The 24,744-nt window shown below is 42.5% G+C and overlaps 1 protein-coding gene and 2 long non-coding RNA genes across 3 annotated transcripts; 2 read left to right on the top strand and 1 right to left on the bottom strand.

Moving 5' to 3' along the window:
- Positions 1-2,821: 2,821 nt before the first annotated feature.
- Positions 2,822-11,467, bottom strand: NRBF2 (nuclear receptor binding factor 2). Its single transcript, XM_083740517.1, has 4 exons — positions 11,284-11,467; positions 5,438-5,522; positions 4,806-4,846; positions 2,822-4,278 (listed from the first exon to the last, which is right to left on the bottom strand). The coding sequence occupies exons 1-4, from the start codon at positions 11,329-11,331 to the stop codon at positions 3,574-3,576; spliced, it is 879 nt and encodes a 292-aa protein (XP_083596643.1). The 5' UTR covers positions 11,332-11,467; the 3' UTR covers positions 2,822-3,573.
- Positions 11,468-11,504: 37 nt separating this feature from the next.
- Positions 11,505-24,354, top strand: LOC310845430. Its single transcript, XR_014564714.1, has 4 exons — positions 11,505-12,444; positions 13,374-14,339; positions 22,896-23,240; positions 23,618-24,354. It is a non-coding gene; the product is annotated as an uncharacterized lncRNA (long non-coding RNA).
- LOC310845329 lies at positions 16,157-21,580 on the top strand. The gene is made up of 3 exons (XR_014564642.1): positions 16,157-18,233; positions 18,599-19,478; positions 19,989-21,580. It is a non-coding gene; the product is annotated as an uncharacterized lncRNA (long non-coding RNA).
- Positions 24,355-24,744: the final 390 nt, after the last annotated feature.

Genomic DNA, 24,744 nt, shown 5'->3' with positions numbered 1-24,744 from the left:
CACTCTCACGGGTTAGGGGGTGCAAATTACTTGCCTTGCCCCGGGTGCTGACAACCCACGCTACGCCACTGAGTCCAACCCCCTGAAATACAGGAATCTTGTGCCCAATGGGGCTTGAACCCACTACCATGAGATTAAACTCTCATGCTATTCATTATCCATAGGGCAGTGATGGAATTGATTGTAGCATCATGGATATGGTTTACATTTTGCACATTTTAACATTGCATACTGGGGATTGAATGCCCATAGAATACTAATATTCCTACAAAATAATAGTAAACCATTTTTATGTGATATGACATAACATTTTGATGTACAGCCAAAGGATGTAATGTTATGGGCCTGCAGTATGTTGAACTTTGTGATTTTAAGTTCAGAACCGCTGGAATACTGTGTAAAGAAAACAGCATTGTCCAGCAGATGGCACTCTTTGTATAAAATTTCTAAATTCTTATTCCTAGCTACTAGGAAGTAACAAAATATTGCGGGACCAGAATTTATGTGCGGCTTTCTCTCATTTTTGAATAAACAGTTATTCCACCAGAGCTAAAATATGTTTTTAAAAATGACACAGAAAAGAGGCAAGACTCATTCTTGAACTGTGACCCAAAGGAAAGTGTTTAGATTCAGCTGGAAGTAGTAATCAAAGGAAGCTGTATCAATCAAAAATGCTCAAGTGTGTGGCGAGAAAGCCCGTCATAATCCCCCATCTTGGAGATAGCCAGTGAAATTGACTATTGCACTTCAGGAGCATAGCTAACAGGAGACATTTGTTACTACTATTTTAAATGACTGCATCAGAAAAGTAATGTAAGATTTAACAACAACCATTAGCTGAAATAGCCTAACCCAGTGTTTCCCAACCTTGTGCCTCCAGATGTTTTTGGCCTACAACTCCCATCATCCCTAGCTAGCAAGACCAGTGGTCAGGGATGATGGGAGTTGTAGGCCAAAAACATCTGGAGGCACAAGGTTGGGAAACACTGGCCTAACCCACCTCACAGGGTTGTTGTGAGGCTAAAATTGGGAGGGGAGAATCATGTACACCACCTTAAGCTCATTGGAGAAAAGGGCAGTCGATAAATGTAATAATAATAAAATCTTCTGCCACCAAAAATGGTGGGAGAGCTCTCAGCACTGCTTTCAGATGCAGGCTGGTCCCTGCTGAAGGCAGGATGCTGTGCTTTAGCTGGGCCACATAAAGAATTTTTATAGGTCTAGCAATGACTCAAACACAGTAAGCTGTTAACAGAAAGAGTGGATTCCTAGCTGGGGCCAAGCAGCGTGGGTTTTCTTCTCCATCGTGGTCTGCTTTTGGTCTTGCTTGCAATACCTGTAAGGCTACCATCAAAAGTGGACCAGGTTGACATTTGGTTTGCTACAGCACAAATACTGCTACTGAGAATCCATGCATAGTTTCATTGTTAGAACTCTTGATTAGGTTCCATCACTTATCTGGGTAGTCATGCAACTCAGAGGGTAGAATAGCATGTACCCAGACATGAAACATTTGGACCTCCATGCAAAGTACCTGCTTCGTAAATATCACCCCACCTGAAGCCATTGCACATTTCTGCCCATGTCATATTCCTTTTCATGGGTAAAAGGTAAAGGTAAATGACCCCTGGACAGTTAAGTCCAGTCAAAGGCAACTATAGGGTTGCAGCGCTCATCTCGCTTCAGGCCGAGGGTGCTGACATTTGTCCACAGACAGCTTTCCGGGTCATGTGGCCAGCAAGACTAAACCGCTTCTGGCGCAAAAGAACACCATGACGGAAGCCAGAGTACACGGAAATGCCGTTTGCCTTTTATAATGTGGTAGATAAGAATAGGTACAGGTAAAGGGACCCCTGACCATTAGGTCCAGTCGTGGCCAACTCTGGGGTTGCGGCGCTCATCTCACTTTACTGGCCGAGGAAGCCGGTACAACTTCCGGGTCATATGGCCAGCATGACTAAGCTGTTTCTGGCGAACGAGAGCAGCGCACAGAAACGCCGTTTACCTTCCCGCCGGAGCGGTACCTATTTATCTACTTGCACTTTGACATGCTTTTGAACTGCTAGGTTGGCAGGAGCAGGGACCGAGCAACGGGAGCTCACCGTGTTGCGGGGATTCGAACCGCCAACCTTCTGATCGGCAAGTCCTAGGCTCTGTGGTTTAATCCACAGCGCCACCCGTGTCCCTTGGTAGATGAGAATACAAATGCTTAATTCCATCCTGCCTGCCCCCAAGCTATCACTAGAGTTATAGGAACTGAACCTTAGTACTGCAGCTTCCAAGATCTGAAAGAGGTGGTATTCAAGAAAAAGATGCACCCCTTACTTCCTTGGCAATACTTGGAACTGTAATAACTGGCTAGGTAGTATAGTCTCTGTATTGTTTCTAGGCCAGGCAGAAGTCCTTCACCTCAGCTTGCTTAAAGATGCAAATGGCTTCCTCAAACTGCAACAGCGTCACCCCCTGCCTGCTCAAGGAATATATGGGGAACCCAAAGTCCACCAGGTATTACTGGACTACAATTCCCATCATCCCTGCTCACTGGTTATGCAGGTGGGACTCCACAGCTCCCTTTTATAAACTTAATTGCTTCCAATGCTTACTGCTTTGAAAGGAACTGTATCTCAATGAGAAAATATATCACCACAGGTTCCATGCCTGGCCTCTCTGATTAAAAGGAACTCAAATCATGGGATTGAGAGATTGCTGTTAAAGGAAGGTCTTGGAATTTTACTGCAAGTCAGAGGTGATTCCGGGCTAGATGGACCTGTGGTCTGACTCAATATTCATCAGCTTTATGTGTTCAAACGAACAAGTAAGATTCAAAACTGACCCAAAACTTTTTATTTTCAGTCAAGTTCTGGCAACTGCCATTACTTCCATTCATGCATCAAGGATTCTTCTTTGTTGTATTTTGTTTAAAACGATGCCTACTAGTTTCATATACAGAACACGCACATTATTAAGCACCCTGATTATGTAAACAAATCAAAATTTCAATAGAACTAAAATTTGGTTCCTTAAAATAAAAAAAGTAGTAGTAGTAAATTTAGCATCTCTCCTGATAAAGCATTTTTAAGTCAGGAGTGCGAAGTGTGGCACATAGATCCATACTGTGGAGGAACAGAAGCAACATCCAATCTATTGACCTGGTTTGCATAATTAAATTAATTGAATGCATGATAGAAACTTTTTTTCCCCACTGCCAAAATGGTCACACTCTGGCCCATACCACTTAGGTTTTGCATTATTTTATGGCATTAAAGAGACATGTTACATATCGCATACTCAAGACCCCTGCAGGATCAAGTTGCTTGAAAGTCTCCCCTCAGTCATTTGGCTTGAAGGTGGGGAGGAAGAGAGAGCTTAGCTTTTACCAACGATGGTAAACAGTCAGCCCTGTTTAACCGATCCAATAGCATGCATATTTTTCACAGTGACAAAGTCACTAAGATATTCTCCCTCAGTAGGGTTGTAGTTGGTGTTTTGTACCTGTGAATCACAACTGTACTGGTGGGTTTCCCTTTTTTGGATTTTGCTGAGCTACAGGTGAACATACATTGTGGTCTCTACTTAGCTGTTCATCAGTCCTTTCAGTATATCCTCCGAGAGCTCCAACAGAGGGAGCTCGGGGGATGGAATGTCCAGAGGCGGAAGGCTGGGTATCGGAATGTCCTTGGCCTTACCGGCATTCGTTGTAAATTTCTGCCAAGTTGAGGCTGACGCGGCAGCAGTTTCCGAATGCTGCTGCAGACCCCACAGCTCTGACTTCTCTACAAAGTCGGCATCAACATCTAGCTCCTTTTCTAGGGGGGATTTCAGGAGTCTGGCCCTCTCAGCTTTTAGCTGCTTGTTCTCTCGCTTCAATCTCTCGTTTTCAGCTAAGAGAAAGTCCACGTGCCGTTCTAGAACGGCGATTTTGGTGGCCTGCTCCTCAATTTTTGTCTTGTCGTCCTTTGGGGTTTTGCTTCCGACGCACACTTCCAGGGGCTCCTTTCTTTTCTGAAACAGGAACAGTAGTGTGTCGGGGTCCCTATCCAAGACACCATGGATTGCCTGTGCATCCTTCTCTGGGGAGGGGCTGTACTTCAGGCTAGCGGGAGCTGCCACATTTTGGTCATCAAATTCCTCAGCTGACTGCTTCGACGAAGCACTATCCTTGTCCACAGCCTGCTGTGTCTTTAGCCTCTCTTCTCTTTTTGCTCTTTTCCATCGCTCTTGGATAAGTAGAATCTGTTTCAGGTGGCTCTCCCTTTGTAATTCCAATGATAACTGGGCCTGTGGAAAAGATAAAAACAAGGAATGAGTTTCTCACCATTAGAACCACCCTTAATTAGCCTTGGATATAACAAAAGAAATAAGGTTGGTCGAATATCGTCCAATGGTGGTAAAGTGTTTTTAAAGCATTTACTTCATTAGAGAAACAGTATTAAACATCATTTATGGCACTACATAGATTCTGGTCCTGGAAGGCAGATGCACAGTGCAATCAACTCCAATGAAGCTATTATAGCTTGACAGCAATTGTCAACTATTTTTTACAAACATTTCCTAACATTTTAAACAGAGTAATAGTAGTAATTCCACAAACCATCTTTGAACGCCAACTATTTTCTAGAATCCTGGCCAGTGAAGGATACAGAAGTGAAACAGCATCTGCATCCTCTTATCACACATCTCTCCCCAACCATTTCTTGCCTTTTCAGAATGTAAGCTGGGGGTGGGGTGTCCTAGTCAATTTTATGGTTATAGAGATAATGACTCAATACTAGGCTCGCTCACTGTATTTTGGAGTGTAATCTCACCTGATCTGATTGTGTCAGCTTCATGGCCTCCAAGAGATATGCTGAATAAACCACAAAATGAGAAATGTTTAGGTCACAGAGAAGTCACATTGAGTTTAGATACAATGATCGCTTCACAGACATTATCCAGATATGTACACTGTGATCCCACTAAGTGTGGGATCTAGACCGTAAATCTACTGCAATATTGACAAAGACAATATTGACAAACACCCCCCCCACACACAAAAGGGGTTGTGTCAAGGAGCAAGTGATTGGAGAAACACTTTCTTGCAAACAGACCTCTTAAACCGAACATTGAACTGCAGTTTGGCAGCCAATGCCCAGTTTTGGCAGTCACTTAGCCACCATGTAAGAGGCTCCACTGCTCTAAGGTGGGATATTCAAGGGAGATAATTGCATTACTGTATGTCTTTGGCTACTGATTTTCTACAACCACCTTGATCTTTATGTATTTTAGTTCCCCGTGCACATGTAGGCAATTAACTTTTCTTCTGTATAAGGCTTACACCTGTATAAGGCTTACACCTTCTGTATAAGGCTTACACAGAGTAGATGATTGCTACTCAGGCGTACTTCGAGGACAGTGTTTTCACACAAGCCATACAATGCTCTTTTTGTTAAATATGCACCTGCTGCCTTTTTGTGACAAGAAATCGCTTCTTCGTACTTCCCCGCTGTCAGCAAACGGTCAGCTTTCCTGCTCTGCTGATGAGCCTTCAAAAGAAAAACAAACTTTTTAATTATTGGAATTTTTTGCTATTATTTAAGCATCTCTAGTTACTTCAAACTTTTGCATGAAACAGACATGTAGATACACAAAAGGCAGGCAATGCAACAGAAACGTCAGCTGCCTCAGGTTCTGTGTAAGATAGCTTGGCACCTCAGTACAGAATTATCATAAAGCTGATTGCTTAGGTCAAGTTTGCCTCTGTGATAGCCTTAGGTATTTTCACACCTGCATGCATAACAACAGTGCTCATGTACACACACACTGGATTGCAGTTCATGTATTTTAAAAAATGTTAGACAGTGAGCAAATGAAAACGGTGTGTCATTTAGACATAAGGTGTGTGTATTGCATCTGACTGCCACATGCAGTTTGAGCCCTGGAGTGAATTATTAGCTGCAGCTTCCTCTTCCTTCATCTGAGTCTTCCTCTTTCACATTTCTAAGCTAAGAATTAATAATCGCCTAGAGGGTAATAAAAAGGCACTAAGGTTCAGTGGAAAGGGCTGCATACTGAGCAACTCTGAGGAATGCAGCTCTGACCAATAGCACACCAGCTATTTCTCCAGTAACAATCAAATAGTGCAGTTATAAGGGGAAAATACAGCCAATTTAAACATACATTTCTGCTTGAAAATTACATAATAATAATAATAATAATAATAATAATAATAATAATAACAACAACAACATGTATAGTCAGTCACAGGCATGATTTAATTACAAAACACTTCAGTGTTACTACAGCCTGACCCTTTCTTTTTCTGAGGAAAGAGAAGTGCAAGACAAGAGAATGTATTTGTTGATGAGTGAATGCTAAGACCCTTTGTGAGATGCACATTCTAATGTCATGGTAGCTAGAGGAATCAATTTGAGTCTCAAGAAAGACAGGCTGCTATGGGAACAGAAAACATCAGCATGTAACTTTGTCAGAAGAGAAACAGGAGTTATTGAATTGAATTTATTATTTCGGTCATAGAACAGTTCCAGCAACAGGAGATATTATTTTTAGGTGGGTTTTTTTTGTGGGTTGATTTTTATTTATTTTTTAGAGGCAGGCCCTGAATACAGTTTGTGCAGCTGTTCTGTCCCTCTCCTTGCCACATACGGTGTTAGGCAATTTCTGGCAGCAAACACAGGAGTTGATGTTGGCAGATTCCAGCAGCAGAAAGTACCTGGCTCTCCTTCACAACCAAGCAGACATCCCAGTCAAAGCACACTAAGACAGCTGCTCTGCAACAGGTACGAGAAGAACTAAAAAAATAGAGCAGCAAGAACAGTAACTGACACTTTGCAAGAAAAAAATTGAGGATTTCCTTTGAAATCATGCTGCCAAGGACTACAAAGTTTGATGATGCGGTGAGACTAGCTGGCAGATTTACAACAGGGATAAAATGAAAATGAGATAATGGATGCTGTTTAGTAGCAACATGCTATTGCTGACAAAAAATGTGGAAGAGATCATGGATGTCCTTTAGTTAACAGATTGCACCTAGATTGTGAATATACTGAGTTTATGTGAGATATGCATTTACTGTTCTTGGCCTATTCTTACATAATATATAAACAGAAGAATTATTTTGGGTGGGATGCAACTAAGTTTTACTCAGAGTAGCCCACTGGCCTTGCTGGCTTGGGGTGATGGGATCTGGGAGCCAAACAACCTCTGGAAGGCTCTCAGTGTTCCAAAGATTGCCTGAAATGTGCTAGGCTGCTCGTAGTCTAGCACATCACATGCCAAGACTGCATTCTGCAAAGAAGTAGTGTTACTGAGCCACCTTGTACTCTCATGACATGCTGGAACCATTTACTCATGTAGAAGGATTTCCTATTCAACACCCCTACAAATGGCTGCAGAAATAAAGAACGTGAATGGTAGTTTTACCACGTCAAAAATATGAAATAGTGCCACATTTGGACTGCACATATGAGGGTTTGCATGCCTGTAAAACCCCATGTCTTGGGATGGTCCAATCTATGCTGTGAACCACCCTGAGATCTGTGGATGAAGGGCAGTGTACTACTACTACTACTACTACTACTACTACTACTACTACTACTAATAATAATAATAATAATACCAACCAAAAGAGGCTGGCTGGCTTAAAAGTATGCCCTACCCACTGGCCCTCTAGCTGCCCAAGCAAACAATAAACTTTACATTTGCCATTTTGGTCACCTGGAGTTTAAGTTGAGCCACATATGCTTTGCGTTTGCCAAACTTGTTTTCTGTTTTGAAGGAACTTTGTTATTGCATGCCTCTTTCCATGAATCATGTGTTGCTGCCCTCATTGCGTCATCACATCCTGATTCTGTTTAGATAGCAAACTCTTCATGATTTAGACAATGAGTTTCACTTTAACCTGCCTCTTGACTTTGCCCTTAGATAGATGCCCTCTTTCTACATGATTCAAAAGTAACTTGTGGTCTTGTAGTTCTTTTGTGACTCTTTTGTGACTTATTCATACAATTTGTGGCTAAATATTTATGCTTCCTTAATCTCGCAAGCTTTTTAGATATGGTGCTAAAGCAAAGGAAAGAGAAATGTCACAACTTGTACTGATTACCATAGAACTGAATGGAGGGAAGCAATTCTATTGCTCCTTCATGTTATTACTACTTTTCCTTGACAAGCTATCACCTATTTTAGTCCACATCTTCTTAAACCTAAAAAGAGACACTGAACTCTGCAGATTGCATATGGTTTTGCTGGTCTACAGCCAAAGTTGTAGTTGGACTGAAGCCCAAGTATTTTGTGAAGCTTCTGAAGCAAGCATACTTAAATCAGCACTAGATGGCAACTGGCTCCATCTATCACAGCAGGCTCACATATAAAGTAAATGTGTTTTGCATTCCTGGCCATGCTGTCAAATTTGCTGACAGTTTAATAACCCTTCCAAGCCAGCAACATTTTGTTGTAAGCCCAATAAAACTACTCAGTACTAGTGGGCATCCAGATGTAATCTATTACTTCTAACAGTCGGTTCTATTTATTTCCTCTAGGCACTGAACCTGAGGGGTGCATTGCACACAACTTTCATACTAATGTAGGAGAAACTTATATCTATGTACACTGTAATGTGTGAAGACTGTACTCATCTATTTAACAATAGACACTCATCTATTTAACAAGAGACAATACACACCAGCCTGCTTAAGCCCAGTGAATTGATTTGTGGATTCTGTAAGATTTGAATGGGGGACTTTTAGCTTATAGCCACTATACTATACCAGTGCAGTAAGAATCACCCAGGACACGGGTGGCGCTGTGGTTTAAACTACTATGCCACTTGGACTTGCCGATCAGAAGGTCGGCGGTTCGAGGCCCTACGACGGGGAGAGCTCCTGTTGCTCAGTCCTAGCTCCTGCCAACCTAGCAGTTTGAAAGCACGTCAAAGTGCAAGTAGATAAATAGGTACTGCTCCGGCGGGAAGGTAAATGGTGTTTACATGTGCTGCTCCAGTTTCGCCAGAAGCAGCTTAGTCATGCTGGCCACATGGCCCGGAAAAACAGTCTGTGGAAGCGGACAAACACCGGCTCCCGCAGCCTGTAAAGCGAGATGAGCACCACAACCCCAGAGTCGTTTGCGACTGGACTTAACTGTCAGAGGTCCCTTTACCTTTAATAATCATACAAATTCTGAATTGCATGTGGTACAGATTTTCTAAACACAGTACTATGACCTTTCAGCAATGCTGATCAAATACCAAACATGTAACAAAGGGAGAAGAGCTGCTTCACACCTAATTGTTTTTCATACAGAGATGTAGGAAAGGTATTAGGATACACTTCTGTAAAGACAACTGCCATACATTTTGCTGTGTGGTACATGAAGTAGAGTTCAGTTCAATGGATTAAAATAAACTGTTCTCTCTAGTGTTTTCTATTTCTATTCAGTGTCCAGCACACAAAAAGATGGTTAATAAATAGTGGCAAAGGTGACCATCTCTTCACCTCTATAACGAGCAGGTAACAAATCTGGTCTCTTTTGACAGGGCTGTTGCAAAGGTAACACAGGTGACTCAGCTTACGCTGGGGTTACTTTCCGGAGGTGGCGCCTAAAGCAAAATTGTGTATGGTCTAAACACAATGGGTTCAATGGCAGCTGGGAATTCTAAAGTTTTTCCCTCAGTCCCCTTTCCATTATTTTTATTTGCTAAGCACATAAAGCTGAATGTGAACTAGTTAAATTCACATTAGTTGTGAGTTACCTGTATATGTGGAGCATTTTAAATGCTCAAAAGCATCTTTTAAGTATTTGTGTACACCTACATTCATCCACAGATGGTGCATCTTACTATGCACCAGGACCAAACCTGGCCTTCTGAAAGCGCTGCCTCCTTGCAGTTGCCAACCAAAAAGCAACTGTGTCTGTGTCAAGTTTACCAGATGTCCCCGTTTTCCGGGGGCAGTCCCCGAATTTACAAATCAGTCCCCATACAAAATCCATTGAAGTTGAAAAGTGTCCCTGAATTCATTGAAAAAAATCTGGTAACCTTAGCTATGGTGGCTAAACTCAATGGCAGGGAACTTCAGGAGGTGGAAGGGTTGGGATTTTAGCCCATTGCAAATCCTTCTTAAAGTAGTCCTCTAGTAAAATCTGGTCCAACTGGATCAGCACTGCAAGGGTGCCTTTAACATAGCAGATGGTTCCCACAAGCCCTTGCCCATTATTTGCCCGCGGCATCTAGTATTCAGTACTTCTGAATACATCTATTTAACTATGATGTCTAAATTAGCTACTGACTGCAAAAGGGCATGTACATGAAACCTGGATTTCCTACAAATTGACCTGCGGGAACCTGAGGCCTTCCAGATACCGTGGGACTCCAACTGCATTAACCCCTTACCACTGGACATGCTGGCTGGGGCTGAGAGGAGATACAATCTAACAACATATGGAGGGCCACAGGTTCCTCATCCCTTGTTTGGAAGAACAGAAGTTTCATACAAACTGATAAGAATAGAAGTTTCATACAAACATTGACCTGGAATAGCTCAGTCATAGAATCACAAAACTGTAGAGTTGGAAGGGACCCAAGGGTCATCCAGCCTGACACCCTGCAATGCAAGAATATCGTCCCGTGCCCTCCCCCATCCATTTCAAAGCCATACTGGATCCTGGTTGGCTTTGCAAATGTGCTAGCAGTCTTATTGCTGCCCCGGCCGGTAGAGTACGACAGTCTTAATCTCAGGGTTGTGGGTTCGAGTCTCACGTCAGGCAAACGATTCCTGCACTGCGGGGGGGGGGGGGAGCTGGACAAGATGACCTGCATGGTCTCTTCCACCAATCCAGTGAGCCTATGATTAGGAAGGCAGAAGTAGGCGAAGGTCCTCTTGGAAGTAATTCCCTACACTCAGCGGCTAATAGAACCAGTAACAGGAAGTCCTCAGCGTCTGTTCTCGCTTGTCCAGAGAGGGCCAGGAATGCGCCTCCTTCGAACCTTTCCACCCCCCGCAATGGGGTGTGTGGGGTGTTGTAGTTATTGTTGTTATTATTATCATTATTAGGTGTTGACATTATTATTATTGCTATTGTTATTATTATTAATAGCCTAACTTACAGGGTTGGTGGTTACTTTTACCACACGGTGACATCCATAAAGGGTCGGACACACTACCTTCTCCTCCCCCCCCCCCGCCTGGTTTTCTATCCTTCGCCCGTCCGGCCCGCCAGAAGGAAGCGCGAATCCGACCGGCCACGTCAGCTCGCCAGCGCGGAGCCCACACTCGGCTCGGCGCCACTCACCAGGTTGAGCGGGCCCTCCATCACCTCCATGGGCGGCTGAGGGCACATGGGCGCTGAGGCGGCCTCTTCGCCGCTCCGGCCCGAGCGCCCTTAGCGCGGCCCCGACGGCAAGCAGCCCGCTTGTAAACACCGCGACGCCGAGGCGCTTCCGCCCCGCGCGCCCGCAGTTACGTCAGCGCGCACCACGCCAGCAGGCGAGGCGGAGGCGAGGCCGCTTCACCACGCCCGGTCTCGCGCGCGGCCGCCAGTTCACGTCCGGACGCCCCGCGAGATGACCGGCCGTCTCCTTGGTAACCGGCGTCCAACGGCAACGGTTTTCCCTCACAAAGGCGACTCGCCGGCCTTGAACCGCCGCCGGTCGGCTGCGGTAGCCGCTAAGGGCCGCTGACTCAGTGCTGCGACCTCCCGCCTCCGCTTTCCCCGCAGCGCCTCAAAACACCCCGGCGGTTTCCACAGGCCGAAGGTTAGGCACGAAGCGAAGTTCGCCGATTCCAGGCCGCTCGTCCGTTGAGCTCGGTGTCGCTGCTCTGACTGGCAGCCGCTGCCCCGAGCTGCCCGGGGTTGAGCCTAGTCGCTTCCTGTGCCTAATAAAAACAAAAAACCCGCAACACGCTAAAAACTCGAGAGAAGGAGAGAGCGCGCGCAGGCTGTGCTTCTAGAGCGCCTTCCCCTCCCCAAGAAGCCTGGGAAATGTAGTTTGTTAAAAGGTGCTGGGAACTGTAGCTCCGTGGGGAGTAAACGACAGTTTCCATGACTCTTGGGTGGGCGGGAAGAGTGCTTTGAATGCGCTTTATGTGCATCATTTATAGTAGCAGTTCATGTCAAGATGTGAACTGTGAAACCAATGCCACTGTAAATAGGTAAAAGTAAAGGGACCCGTGACCGACTCTGGGGTTGCGGCACTCTTCTCGCCTTATTGGCCAAGGGAGCCGGTGTACAGCTTCTGGGTCATGTGGCCAGCATGACTGAGCCGCCATTTACCCTCCCACCAGAGCGGTATCTATTTATCTACTTGCACTTTGACGTGCTTTCGAACTGCTAGGTTGGCTGGAGCTGGGACCGAGCAACGGGAGCTCACCCCATCACGGGGATTCGAACCGCTGACCTTCTGATCAGCAAGTCCTTTAATTCCTGTGCTTCGAATGAGGTATGGATACCCAGGTGAGATTTTAGTGAAGCCAGAGCCGTGGGATGCTTCAATGAGATTTTAAAGATCTAGCAACATGCACAATTGGGTGTGCAAATGTTACTTTCTGCAACTTCTGGGATAATGATGCTTTGCATTAAAGTTTGAGAATTCAGCTAGGTAACAATCATTTTGCTTTCTGTCACATCTTACTGGACTGCAACATCCATCATCGCTGACTATTCACCATGCTGGCTGAGGCTGATGGCAGTTGGAGTCCAGCAACCTCTACAGGGCCAGTGGTTGCTTAGCTGATCAACTGATGATGACCGCAGCCATATTTATTTTGAGGCTGTTTTGTTTCGGTGTATTAATGTGAAAGGGATTGGTTTTTGGTTGTTGCATCATAAGTTAAATCAACAAAGAGCATAGAACCTTAAAGATTAACACATCTATTATGGTTTAAAATTTTTATAGGCTAGATTCCACTTATCAGATGCATGAAATCCCAGGTGACAGGTGTATGTATGTGAGATACACACCTCCACCATCAGAGCAATGTGGGTCAGCAGGGCTTCTCATCTGATTAGTCACAGGGAGAACAGAATAATGGACCACTGGTCTGATCCAGCAAGTTCTCATGTCACACAGAAAAACATGGAGATAGAGTAATAAATGTAAACAGTGAGGTCAGGTGGAAGCAAAATGGGGGGTGGGGAAAACTGCCTATGACAATTATATTACCATAAAGGTAAAGGGACCCCTGACCATTAGGTCCAGTCGTGGCTGACTCTGGGGTTGCGGCCCTTATCTCACTTTATTGGCCAAGGGAGCCGGCATACAGCTTCCGGGTCATGCGGCCAGCATGACTAAGCCGCTTCTGGCGAACCAGAGCAGCGCACGGAAGCACCGTTTACCTTACCTATTTATCTACTTGCACTTTGACATGCTTTCGAACTGCCAGGTTGGCAGGAGCTGGGACCGAACAATGGGAGCTCACCCCGTTGCGGGGATTCGAACCGCCAACCTTCCGATCAGCAAGCCCTAAGGTATGCTAAAAGATTTTGGTTTTGCTGCAACAACCTTTCACAGTGACCCTCAGGTAGTTGTCATATGTTACACTTCTTTCAATTTTTTAAAAGCATTTTTTGTGGACAAATAAATGCAAAACATTGGTAAAAGGTAGGTAACTAATCAACAAAACATTCTTTACTTGGTTATCAGAGTTACTTTTAAAATAAAATAAAAAACACTCTGGAACTGTATTCTGTGCTTGCCACAAAGTACAGGAAACATCAGAGGCAAATATAATGTGAATAAGCTGCATGTGTGGTTTTCCCCATGGTTTGTTTTGCCTTTTAGCCGAAACCAGCGGGAGGCTGCAGGTTTAAGTAGAGGACAGCAAAAGGAAGGCCTAATTAAACATTCCCGCCCCCACCCCAATATAAAACACAAACATCCTGAGCTGCTCTTCTCCAAATGGGCAGAAAAGGTATGAGCTCTATTGCAACATCTTTCAGACAGGTTCATCCAATACATAATGGCTATTTGCCCTAACCATTTTGAAACAGTACTCATATCTTTCTGCTATCCTCTACAGAGTACACATGGGAGAGGCAGGAAGAAGATAGTATAAGTGTTTAGGAATTCCCAATTAAGCAATTTAGTACTTACTTTACCATTGATATATTTGAACTTGTGTAGTTTGTAATCCTATCCTCTAGGTGTCTTCAGTGACCAGCATTCCTTAAAAGACAAAATGACTGTATGAAATAATGACTATTGTAACTGCAAGCTATATTCCAATTGGTATGAAAAAGTTTTCATTTGGGCCATTTGGATCCCTTCCAGTCAGGATTCAGGCCTCACCATGGGACTGAAACTGCCTAGGTCATGCTGGTTGATGATCTCCGGCGGGCTAGGGACAAAGGTAAGAGCTGTTTCTTAGTTCTGCTGGATCTCTCAGCAGCCTTTGACACCATTGACCATAACATCCTTCTGGACCGTCTAGAGGGGCTGGGAGCTGGGGGCACTGTTATACTGTGGTTCTGCTCCTTTCTCCTGGGCCGTGTCCAGAAAGTGGTGTTGGGGGATGAGTGTTCAGACCCCTGGGCTCTCACTTGTGGGGTGCTTCAAGGTTCCATCCTCTCCCCCATGCTTTTTAATATCTATATGAAGCCACTGAGAGAGATCATTGGGGGTTTGAGCTGGGTGTTCATCAGTATGCAGATGACACCCAGCTCTACCTCTCCTTTAAATCGAAACCAGTGAAGGTCCTGTGTGAATGCCTGGAGGCGGTTGGAGGATGGATGGCAGCTAACAAATTGAAGTTGAATCTTGACAAGACAGAAATACTATTTTGGGGGGACAGGGGGTGGGCGGGGGTGGGGGATTCCATGGTCCTGAATGGGGTAACTATGCCCCTGAAGGACCAGGTGCGCAGCCTGGGAGTCATTTTGGACTCACAGCTGTCCATGGAGGCACAGGTTAATTCTGTGTCCAGGGCGGCTGTCTACCAGCTCCACCTGGTACACAGGCTAAGACCCTACTGCCCACAGACTGTCTCGCCAGGGTGGTGCATGCTCTAGTTATCTCCCGCTTGGACTACTGCAATGCGCTCTACGTGGGGCTACCTTTGAAGGTGACCCGGAAACTGTGATTAATCCAGAATGCGGCAGCTAGACTGGTGACTGGGAGTGGCCGCCGGGACCACATAACACCGGTCCTGAGAGATCTGCATTGGCTCCCAGTACGTTTCTGAGCACAATTCAAAGTGTTGGTGCTGACCTTTAAAGCCCTAAACGGCCTCGGTCCTGTATACCTGAAGGAGCGTCTCCACCCCCATCGTTCAGCCCGGACACTGAGATCCAGCGCCGAGAGCCTTCTGGCGGTTCCCTCATTGCGAGAAGTGAGGTTACAGGGAACCAGACAGAGGGCCTTCTTGGTAGTGGCGCCTGCTCACCCTGTGGAACACCCTCCCTTCAGATATGAAGGAAATAAGCAGCTATCCTATCTTTAAAAGACATCTGAAGGCAGCCCTGTTTAGGGAAGTTTTTAATATTTAATGCTGTACTGTTTTTAACACTTGATTGGGAGCTGCCCAGAGTGGCTGGGGAAACTCAGCCAGATGGGCGGGGTATAAATAATAAATAATAAATTATTATTATTATTATTACTATTACAAATTAGAAAACATACATATTCACAACAAAATAATAATTAGTAGTAGTAGTAGTAGTACAAATTAGAAAAGATACATATTCACAACAAATGAAAATACAAAAGAAAAAGAAAGTATATCTAACCAAGGAAAAAGAATTAGAGAATATTTTGTCTCTTTTCATATTTACAGTTATTTATACCTCTATAAGGGACGCAGGTGGCGCTGTGGGTTAAAGCCTCAACGCCTAGGACTTGCCAATCGAAAGGTCGGCGGTTCGAATCCCTGCGGCGGGGTGCGCTCCCGCTGCTCGGTCCCAGCGCCTGCCAACCTAGCAGTTCGAAAGCACCTCCGGGTGCAAGTAGATAAATAGGGACCGCTTACCAGCGGGAGGGTAAACGGCGTTTCCGTGTGCGGCTCTGGCTCGCCAGAGCAGCGATGTCACGCTGGCCACGTAACCCGGAAGTGTCTCCGGACAGCGCTGGCCCCTGGCCTCTTAAGTGAGATGGGCGCACAACCCCAGAGTCTGTCAAGACTGGCCCGTACGGGCAGGGGTACCTTTACCTTTACCTTTATACCTCTATAAAATGCTATTCACAATAAAGCAGTGAAATGAAAGATATCAGAAAAAGACAAAAAGAACAAAGAAAGAATAAAGAAGTAAAAGAAAAAGATCATAAGTGAAAAATTTTAAAAGTAGATAAGTACTCACAATACATAGCCGTTTCCCATCTATATTTATATTCAATTGTATAATTTCAACTTGTCCTTATCTACTTTAGATAAATTGTTTTTTTATTAAAAAAAAGACTTCCACCATTTACCTCACACGTTTTTAATAATCCGTTCTTCATATTTTCCCTTTGGATTTCCTTAATGTATCACTTTGTATTTTTTATATTACGCACAAGATTATTTTAAACACAACCAGATTTTTGTAGTTGAGCCCTGGTTTTGTAAATAATCATTTAAGAACTCCCATTGCTTCATAACCATAGTTTTGGATTTTCTCCTTATTATATCCGTCAATTTTGCTAATTCCAGGTACTCACAAAGTTTCCCCAACCATTCTCTTGTTGTTGGGATGCTGTCTTCTTTCCAATAGCTAGCAATCAAAATTCTTGCCGCTGTTGTCGCGTATAGAAATAAGTTAGTTTTATCTTTTGGGATATCTTTATCTAGAATTCCTAATAGATATGCCTCTGCCTTTTTTGTGTGTGATGTCCTTATCAATTTTTTTATTTCGTCATGGATCATGTCCCAAAAGGTTTTAATCTTTGAGCAAGTCAACCACATGTGGTATAACGTACCTTTTGTTCTGTTACATTTCCAACATTTGTCGTTGTTCCTTTTATTTATTTTTGGCAATCTGTCAGGGGTTAGGTACCATCTGTGGTGAATTTTTCTGAAATTCCCCCTTAATAAATCACATGCAGTAAAATTTATGTTTTCCTCCCAAAAAGTTTTCCATCTTTCCAGATCTATTTCATATCCCAAATCATGCTCCCATTTTAACATGTTTCCCCCTTTCGTCTCTTGTTGTAAGGTGGTTTTCATTAATAATCTATACATTTTTGCAAGTATTTTTTGATTGCTTTGCAATATTTCCTTTTCTAATTTTGAGGTTTTATTTTCAAATCCCCCCTTTTTATGTCTTTTTCATATATTGCTTTTAATTGATAATATTGTAACCAATTTATTCCAAATGTTTGTAATTATTCGTAAGTTTTTAATTTAATATTTCCGTCTGCATTCTCTAATATTTCCCTATATGTTGGCCAAGTCTCTTTTACATTACTCTTTAATGTTGTAGTTGCTTCCACTGGCGAAACCCATTGGGGAGTTTTCTCAATAATTTTTCCTTTTGTTCTTTCCCAGGCATCCAATAAAGCCTTTCTTTTTTATGTTGATCTTTTTTGTCATAGAATAAATAGCCATGCCAGCTGTATATTTTGTCCCAGCCCTCTAGCGTTAGGATTTCATTATCTTTTAATAATATCCATTTTTTTATCCCACACCGACATGCTGCCTCAAAATACTTTCTTAAATCTGGCACTGCGAAGCCTCCACTTTCCTTTGGGCCCGTCATTACTTCTAATTTTATCCTTTTCCCCCCTGCCATATAAAATTTGGAAGATCTCTTTGCCAGCTTATAAAATACTTAGTTCCTATTACAATTGGAATCATTTGGAATAAAAATAGAATTTTGGGGAGTATCATCATTTTAGTCATAGATATTCTTCCTCCTAATAATAGTTTTAGTTTCCCCATTTATCCATACTTCCTTTAATTTCTTTCCATTTTTTGATATAATTATCCTTAAATAAATTTGTATTTTTATTTGTAATCCATATCCCTAAGTAGTTCACTTTATTTTCTATTTTTAGTCCTGTTGTTTCCTCTAATTCCTTTTTCCCTTTCTTGCCTATATTTTTAGTTATCAATTTTGATTTATCTTTGTTCAATTTGAATCCTGCTACTTTGCCAAATTCTTTCATTCTTTCTAATGCTTTTTTATACTTTCTTTTGGTGTTTCAGTTGTAATGATCACATCGTCTGCAAATGCTCTTACTTTGTAACACTGTATATCAAGACATATGCCCTTTATTTCTTCGTCCTTTCTCAGAGCTATTAATAGGGTTTCTAATATTGTTATGGACGCAGGTGGCGCTGTGGGTAAAACCTCAGGGCCTAGGACTTGCCAATCGCATGGTCGGCGGTTCGAATCCCCGCAGCGGGGTGAGCTCCCGTCGTTCGGTCCCAGCGCCTGCCAACCTAGCAGTTCGAAAGCACCTCCGGGGGCAAGTAGATAAATAGGTACCGCTTTCTAGCGCGAAGGTAAACGGCGTTTCCGTGTGCTGCTCTGGTGCCCGTTCGCCAGAGCAGCTTCGTCACGACCCAGAAGTGTCTGCGGACAGCGCTGGCTCCCGGCCTCTAGAGTGAGATGAGCGCACAACCCTGGAGTCTGTCAAGACTGGCCCGTATGGGCAGGGGTACCTTTACCTTTACCTTAATATTGTTATAAATAGGAGTGGGGATAAAGGACATCCCTGTCACGTCCCTCTCTCGATGTTGAATTCTTCTGTAATTTCGTTGTTTAGGATTAATTTGGCTCTTTGTTTTTTGTAGATTGCTTGAATTCCATTCATAAATCTTTTACCTAAATTTAAACTTTCACAGGTTTTGATCATAAATTTTCAAGAGACACTGTCAAATGCCTTTTCAGCATCTACCAAAAGCATTGAAATTTCTTAACTTGGGTTCATTTCGGCATATTCTATTAAGTCTATAATTATTCTGGTGTTGTCCTTTATTTGTCTGGCTGGCAAAAATCCTGCCTGATCTTTTTTAATTACCCTTTTTAGCAGAGTTTTCATTCTATTTGCAAGAACTCCAGTAAATATTTTATAGTCTATATTCAATAAAGATATTGGCCTGTATTTTTTTATAAGTCTCATTTATTATTATGCTTAAATGTTCTAAAACAGTCCACAATCCTGCCTTAACTACACATAATGTTATACGGGTTACTTGGAATCACCACTGTGCTGTGGTTCCAATGAAAAAATGACCTTTGGCTTCATTTTTATTTTTTTTTAGTTGAGGGCTGAATAAATTTAGAGTGCATTATTTCCATGTCAGTTACTTATGTGAGTAGACATTCAAATAATTGCACTGCATGTTTACCTTGTTTATAAAGCAAGTCCCCCTTCAATTCAGTGAGACTTATGCCCAGGTAAATTGGGATTGAAGCCATATTATTTATCCATTATTCCTTACATAATATTAATTAGCTTCTTAATCGTATCCTGAATTATTTCCCTGTAGCTTGTCCTTTCTCAGCACTTGAGTTATAACCTGTCTTGAAATGATTCAACATTTGGGATGAGCATGTACATTAAGTAAGGAGTTCACTGAAATGATTCCTAGGTTAGTGGAGGGCAAACAGTAGCCGGGACAGCACTTCATCTTACTGATTTACTTAAATGTATGTTTATACTGCGATGTACAAAGCATTAAAAACAAGGAATTCAGTAAACACTGCTCCAAGATCAAAACAATAGATAAAGCCTGAAAACAGACTAAAATTATTACCTTCCCTGGATAAATAAATATAATTTGGGCCTGGCAGCTAATGTTGATGACAGACAAGCCACCAATAGGACATTCCATAGCTGGGCACTACAGTAAAAAAAACTCTCACCACGTTGATGTCCACCTTATACCAAATGGGAGGTACACACGGAGAAGAGCTTTGGTAGATTATTTCCCGCCCCCCAAATTTTTTATTGATTTTTCACAAAAATGTAAACACAGGAACAAACAAACAAACAAACAAACACAAATCATAACCTTATTAAGACAAATCGTATTAACATTGTTAAGTGACTTCCTCGTATCCCCCTGGTTGAATTTCAGTGTATATCATTTTAGCAGTTTTCCAAAACCAGTATTCTTATAAAATTAACTTAATCACTTAACATCTTTCTTTCTTTCTAATTCAGCATTAAACATATTAATTCATCACATTACATATTTAAGTCCTAAGCCTATCTGGTGTTTGCAAGCTTTTCCAATTAGTTTAACTTAACATATTTAACTAAATAGTCTTTAAATTTCATCCATTCTTCCTGGTACTCCTCCTTCTGGTCACAGACTCTTCCAGTTAGGTCAGCTAGCTCCGAAAAATCCATCATCTTCATCTGCCAGTCTTCCACTGTTGGTACTTCTTGTGTTTTCCAGTTCTTGGCTAATAAAATTCGAGCAGCAGTTGTGGCATACACAAATAGTTTAACATCTTTCTTGGGCAATTCCAAACCTGTTATTCCAAGAAGAAAGGCCTCTGGTTTATGTATAAATGTATATTTCAACATTTTTTCCAATTCATTATAAATCTTTTCCCACAAGTCTTTCACCTTGGGGTAGGTCCACCACATATAATAGAAGGTACCTTCTTTTTCTTTACATTTCAAACGTAGGTTGTCACTATTATGATAAATCTTTGCTAATTTCACAGGAGTCAGATACCATTTATACATCATTTTCATTAAGTTTTCCTTTAACACTGTACATGCAGTGAACTTGATCCCTTTCTTCCACAATCTTTCCCAATCCTCAAACATTATGTTATGTCCTACATCTCTTGCCCAATCTATCATCACTGATTTAACTTGTTCATCCTTTGTATGCCACTCCAACAATAAGTTATACATTTTAGACAAATTTTTAACTTTAGAATCCAGCGGCTTCGTCTCCAACTTAGATTTTCAGAAGCAAAACCATTTTTCTTATCTAATTTGTATAATTCATTAATCTGGTGGTAATATAGCCAATTTAACTTATCTTTAACTTGATCAAATGGTTTTAGTTTGTATCCTTCTTTATCCTCCAATAATAAATCTGAATATATCAACCATTTGATATCCATGTTTAAGTTTTGCTGGGCCTTCGCCTCCATTGGTGAGAGCCATCTGGGCGTCTTCCTTTCTAAAAGATCCTTATATTTTATCCATACATTGTACAAAGATTTCCTAATTACATGATTTTTAAATGCATTATGGGCCTTTACTTTATCATACCATAAATATGCATGCCATCCAAACACATTATCAAATCCCTCTAAATCTAAAACATCAGTATCTTCCAGTGGTACTTTGGTAGATTATTTTAGACAAGAGCCTAGGTTCAAATTTACAGCATGTTAGCATCCCACATTAATAGTTAAAGGTGTGTTTCCATCAGCTGTCTTGCATCATTTCTAACACTGAAGGGGTGGTTCGATTTTCTACTCTCTCTCGTGTACGAAAGGAAAGGAAAAGAAAAGAAAACAAGGAGTTAGATGGAGAGATACAAGCATTGCGAACTGTTCACATGCTTGGGTCTCTGGATGTTTGCTTTGAGGTACCAGGAAGTTTAATGTATGCCAGGGATTATAAAGAGGTTGTGCTTCCTTGTTATTAGCTCTTACACCAACAACATTTTGAAATAAACTGATGCCTCATCTTGCAAATACTTCAGTTTCCTCCTTTTTCTCATTCAACATAAAATAGATAATAGTAACACATCATACTCAAGTTTGAGTTTAGTAGAGAGGAAAACAGGCATGAGGGAACTTCGTTATGGCCCCTTGATTTTTTTTTATTTTTAGGAAATCAGCAGAGCTCTATTCATGTAAAACATGTGAAATACACAAACATTTGAGTTCAAATTCACTAGCTTGGAATTTATGACTTGACAATTTAAGATAATCAGTTAGCTTGCTTGCTGGCTTGCTTGCTTGCTTATTGATTGATTGATTGATTGATTGATTGATTCATTGATTGATTGGGTACATGTACTGCCTTTGTGCCAAGGCACCCAAGGTGGTTTGCAATTTTAAAATACTAAAACAAATATATGAAATAAAATTTATGGTTGACCCTGTGACAGGAGAGGGGAAAGTCCAACTGGGGTAGCCCCTGATGTTGTCTTTGCTTGCCTTCCTTTTGCTCTTCTTCCCCCCCCCCCCCAATTCAAATTTCATAGTGAACCATGGGTTTGGAGCCTTACAACCTTATTTTTGCACCCAAAACTTCAGTTTCACGAATTTTTTGGTTGCTTGCAGATATGTGGGGGAAATGATTCTTGCAAAGCTTCAACACTTCAAATCATGTTTATATTGCAGCCCGTATAACTTCCCTGCTTGAAGCTGCCCTACATTTCCTTGACAAGCTTAAAAGTGATAACATTTTTCTTTTTGTCTCTTCAGTATGCAGCTTGAAGCATACATTTGGGCTCTGCCACATTAAGTTGTTTTAACATGCTGACATGTTTGGTTGCTCAGTTTTTCCTAAGGTGCGTTGACTCAGGTATTCTTTGAAAAAGGGCTGCATTTCACTTATACCGCTACATATTTTACTGCCTGAGATCTGACCCACTCTACTAATTAAGCAGCATCTTTTGATTATCCATGACCATGATGCACTTAGTAATACAGCTGCAGACTGATGAATTCTAGTTAAATTCTACGTTGGTTGGGTTGTTAGATACAATGGCAGTCAAATTGCTACTATCAAGCAGCTTACATTCCTTTCAGCTTTATTAGCTCCCTTCCGCTCTTCGCTGACTGAACTGCAGTTTTGAGATTGTTCTGGTATAAACAGATGACCTTGTTGCAAATCCAAAAGTGTATTGATTCATGGTTTGAAGTATCTGGGTTTCAAGCACACAAAGCAGTCCATCTGAGAACAAATTACTATATTAAAAGGGGTAAATTTATTAGAAATAACACAGATGTTCTTTGGGCTTTTCCCTTTCCTTGAACTCGTACAAAAAAATTCCAATCAGGTAGTCGTGAGACTTGAAGTTAACAGGGAACCAGGCAGAGGACCTTCTCAGTAGTAGCACCCATCCTGTGGAATGTCCTGCCATCAGATGTCAAGGAGGTAAATAACTACAACTTTTAGAAGACATCTGATAGCAGCCCTATGTAGGGAAGTTTTTCATGCTTTATTATGCTTTTATATTTGTTGGAAGCCGCCCAGAGTGGTTGGGGCAACCCAGTCAGATATGCGGCTTATATTATTATTATTATTATTATTATTATTATTATTATTATTATTACTAGTCTGGTATAGCAAGAACATTTTAAAACTGAAGGTTTGCTATGGCATTAATGATTGTGGACTAAAGGTAAAGGTAAAGGTACCCCTGCCCATACGGGCCAGTCTTGCCAGACTCTGGGGTTGTGCGCCCATCTCACTCAAGAGGCCAGGGGCCAGCGCTGTCCAAAGACACTTCCGGGTCACGTGGCCAGTGTGACATTGCTGTTCTGGTGAACCAGAGGTGCACACGGAAACGCCGTTTACCTTCCCGCTAGAAAGCGGTCCCTATTTATCTACTTGCACCAGAGGGTGCTTTCGAACTGCTAGGTTGGCAGGCGCTGGGACCGAGCAACAGGAGCGCACCCCTGCCGTGGGGATTCGAACCGCCGACCTTTCGATCGGCAAGTCCTAGGCGCTGAGGCTTTTACCCACAGCGCCACCCGCGTCCCTGATTGTGGACTAGAGCGCACTTAATCAGATTTGAAGTGATTTTGAGAACTTGTAGCTTGGTCTGTGGAGTTTTTGTAAAAGGTGAAAAATTTATACGATCTGAAGAGAAACCAGAGTATCAGGTTTTTGGATAAGTGACACAACACTAGCTGTTTAGCTGACCATTCATTTCAATTTGTTTCTGGCCAGGTTCAATGATGCCTCAAAGCAAGTGTGACCCCACACTTTCCAGTCACTTTCTTAACTGCCAAAATCCTTTTGGGGAAATGGGCTACTTATGCAAGGCCTCTCAATCAATAATAATTTCACAGCCTGAATTTGCTGATATGTGACTGAATCCCACCCCTAAATAGCAGCAGTCTAGAAGCACCCTCAGCATGGATTTTTCCTATGAGAAGATTGCAGAAGTCACCGGGGGGGCGGGGGGAGAGAAAGTCATCTGAATGATGTTTTCATCCAGTTAAATGGTTTTTCTTCTGGTACACAGTGGTATTTGGGAAATTCAATATAAACCAGATGCCTATGTTTCATTTTGGGGTTGGGAAACTTTTTCAGTCCAAGGGCTGCGCTTCCTTCTGGGGGGCCTCCCAGCAGCCACATGCCACTAGAGGGCAGGGCCAGAGGCTAAAGTGAGTGGAGCAATGACTAGAAATTTTTACCTTTGTACAGTAGACTACTTTTTAAATGTGTGTACTCACACCTCCTGGCAAGCAAGGGTGGTTATCAGAGTTCACTTGAGCATTCTAGCCTGGATGGCCCCTCACTCCTGCTGCGTATCAAAATACAGATTCTTTCCAACAATAGCTTGCCTTGGGTTGCTAAATTGCCATGCTTGGCTCTGAGTAAAATGAAAACTTAGGGACACGAGTGGCACTGCGGTCTAAACCACTGAACCTCTTCGGCATGCCGATCAGAATGTCAGTGGTTCGAATCCCCACAACAGCAGTTCAAAAGCATGCCAGTGCAAGTAAATAAATAGGTACCGCTTCAGCGGGAAAGTAAACAATGTTTCCGTGTGTTCTGGTTTCTATCACGGTGTTCCATTGCGCCAGAAGCGGTTTAGTCATGCTGGCCACATGACCCAGAAAGCTTGTCTGTGGACCAATGCCAGCTCCCTCAGTCTGAAAGTATAATGAGCGCCG

Source organism: Podarcis gaigeae (assembly GCF_964106915.1).
Source record: "Podarcis gaigeae genome assembly, chromosome: 5".
Lineage (NCBI taxonomy): Eukaryota > Metazoa > Chordata > Lepidosauria > Squamata > Lacertidae > Podarcis > Podarcis gaigeae.
Note: the sequence above shows the minus strand (reverse complement) of the source record. Positions and strands in the feature narration are given on the sequence as shown.

Bases quoted from the DNA above. Each gene is read 5' to 3' on its own strand.
- NRBF2 (XM_083740517.1), bottom strand. From the start codon at position 11,331: ATGTGCCCTCAGCCGCCCATGGAGGTGATGGAGGGCCCGCTCAACCTG. The intron at 5,523-11,283 runs GTGAGTGGCGCC...TTTCTTTTGAAG, and splicing joins TGGAGGGCCCGCTCAACCTG to GCTCATCAGCAGAGCAGGAA. The intron at 4,279-4,805 runs GTGAGATTACAC...TCTTTTCCACAG, and splicing joins AGCTGACACAATCAGATCAG to GCCCAGTTATCATTGGAATT.